At 55.4% G+C, this 2,500-nt stretch overlaps 1 protein-coding gene across 7 annotated transcripts in view; it reads left to right on the top strand.

Moving 5' to 3' along the window:
- vps16 (VPS16 core subunit of CORVET and HOPS complexes) overlaps nucleotides 1–2,500 on the top strand; it is a 13,755-nt gene that overhangs the window by 3,811 nt on the left and 7,444 nt on the right. For 6 of the 7 annotated variants that reach the window (XM_060050968.1, XM_060050969.1, XM_060050970.1 and 3 more), the window contains 3 exons: nucleotides 337–459; nucleotides 1,345–1,400; nucleotides 2,191–2,280. In XM_060050968.1, coding sequence (XP_059906951.1) covers nucleotides 337–459; nucleotides 1,345–1,400; nucleotides 2,191–2,280 — 269 coding nt within the window. Of the gene's footprint in view, nucleotides 1–59; nucleotides 200–252; nucleotides 460–1,344; nucleotides 1,401–2,190; nucleotides 2,281–2,500 lie in introns of those variants that run through there. The other variant, XM_060050972.1, reaches the window with a different exon arrangement.

The following is a 2,500-nucleotide window of genomic DNA, read 5'->3' as shown; positions in this document are numbered from 1 at the left end:
CATACTATACACACTATATACATTATACACATACTATACAACACCTGCTGCACCTCCGTGGTACGTACACATTATATACCTTTGATAATATATGTATTGTATGTATACATTACATAGGGACAGTGTATTAGTGTACCTGTGTCCCAGGTCCTGCCAGGTGTGTCCCTCAGGACAGTGTTATAGTGTACCTGTGTCCCAGGTCCTGCCAGGTGGGTCCCCTCAGGACAGTGTTATAGTGTACCTGTGTCCCAGGTGTGTCCCTCAGGACAGTGTTATAGTGTACCTGTGTACCAGGTGTGTCCCTCAGGACAGTGTTATAGTGTACCTGTGTCCCAGGTCCTGCCAGGTGGGTCCCCTCTGGACGGTGTGTTCGTCCACATCGCCGTCTCCTTCAGCTATAAGTACCTCGCCCTGTTCACCGACACGGGACACCTGTGGACGGGACTCGCCAACCTGCAGGTAAGACCCGCCCACAGCCAGGTTAAGCCACACCCACCTGAACGTAAGAACACGCCCACAGCCAGGTTAGACCACGCCCACAGCCAGGTCAGACCCCACCCACCTGCAGGTAAGACCACGCCCACAGCCAGGTTAAACCCCACCCACCTGCAGGTAAGACCACGCCCACAGCGAGGTCAGACCCCACCCACCTGAACGTAAGAACACGCCCACAGCCAGGTCAGACCCCACCCACCTGCAGGTAAGACCACGCCCACAGCCAGTTCAGACCCCACCCACCTGAACGTAAGAACACGCCCACAGCCAGGTCAGACCCCACCCACCTGCAGGTAAGACCACGCCTACAGCCAGTTCAGACCCCACCCACCTGAACGTAAGAACACGCCCACAGCCAGGTCAGACCCCACCCACCTGCAGGTAAGACCACGCCCACAGCCAGTTCAGACCCCACCCACCTGAACGTAAGAAAACACCCACAGCCAGGTTAGACCCCACACACCTGCAGGTAAGACCACGCCCACAGCCAGGTTAGACCCCACCCACCTGCAGGTAAGACCACGCCCACAGCCAGGTTAAACCCTCATGCTCACACCCACGTTTGAATGTTTATTATGGTCTGTTTATAGTAGCAGTGTTTATTATGGTCTGTTTATAGTAGCAGTGTTTATTATGGTCTGTTTATAGTCAGTGTTTATTATGGTCTGTTTATAGTCAGTGTTTATTATGGTCTGTTTATAGTCACAGTGTTTATTATGGTCTGTTTATAGTCACAGTGTTTATTATGGTCTGTTTATAGTCACAGTGTTGTTTATGGTCTGTTTATAGTCACAGTGTTTATTATGGTCTGTTTATAGTCACAGTGTTTATTATGGTCTGCGTTGTCAGGATAAACTGAGTGAGGTGGACACCAAAATCAGAAGCCCTCCTAAACAGATGGTCTGGTATGTTGTTACCTGTCGACCTGTCTGTCTCCCTACCTGTCTGTCAGTCCACCTACCTGTCTGTCTCCCTACCTGTCTGTCACTCTACCTACCTGTCTGTCTCCCTACCTGTCTGTCAGTCTACCTACCTGTCTGTCTCCCTACCTGTCTGTCTGTCTCCCTCCCTGTCTGTCTCCCTCCCTGTCTACCTGTCTCCCTGACTGTCTCCCTACCTGTCTCCCTGTCTGTCTCCCTACCTGTCTCCCTGTCTGTCTCCCTACCTGTCTCCCTGACTGCCTGTCTCCCTGACTGCCTGTCTCCCTGACTACCTGTCTCCCTGTCTCCCTGACTGCCAGTCTCCCTGACTGCCTGTCTCTCTGACTGCCTGTCTCCCTACCTGTCTGTCTCCCTACCTGTCTCCCTGACTGCCTGTCTCCCTGTCTACCTGTCTCCCTGACTGTCTCCCTACCTGTCTCCCTGTCTGTCTGCCTACCTGTCTCCCTGTCTGTCTCCCTACCTGTCTCCCTGACTGCCAGTCTCCCTGACTGCCTGTCTCCCTGACTGCCTGTCTCCCTGACTGCCTGTCTCCCTGACTACCTGTCTCCCTGTCTCCCTGTCTACCTGTCTCCCTGACTGCCAGTCTCCCTGACTGCCAGTCTCCCTGACTGCCTGTCTCCCTGACTGCCTGTCTCCCTGCCTGCCTGTCTCCCTGACTGCCTGTCTCCCTGCCTGCCTGTCTCCCGGACTGCCTGTCTCCCTGACTGCCTGTCTCCCTGCCTGTCTCCCTGACTGCCTGTCTCCCTCTCCTCAGGTGCCGCCGGCCCCAGACCCAGCAGCCCTCGGTGGTGGTGCTGTGGGAGCGCCTCCTCCTGGTGGTCGCCGTCGGCGGCGACACTGTGCAGTATCCTGACCTTTGACCTGTGACCTTAATACCCCCAGGAGAACAGGGTGACCCTTGACCCCAGGGACCTCTAGAGCAGTGTGACCCCTCACCCCAGGGACCTCTAGAGCAGGGTGACCCTTGACCCCAGGGACCTCTAGAGCAGTGTGAGCCCTGACCCCAGGGACCTCTAGAGCAGTGTGACCCCTGACCCCAGGGACCTCTAGAGCAGTGTGACCCC

Source organism: Gadus macrocephalus, chromosome 4 (genome assembly GCF_031168955.1).
Source record: "Gadus macrocephalus chromosome 4, ASM3116895v1".
Lineage (NCBI taxonomy): Eukaryota > Metazoa > Chordata > Actinopteri > Gadiformes > Gadidae > Gadus > Gadus macrocephalus.
Note: the sequence above shows the minus strand (reverse complement) of the source record. Positions and strands in the feature narration are given on the sequence as shown.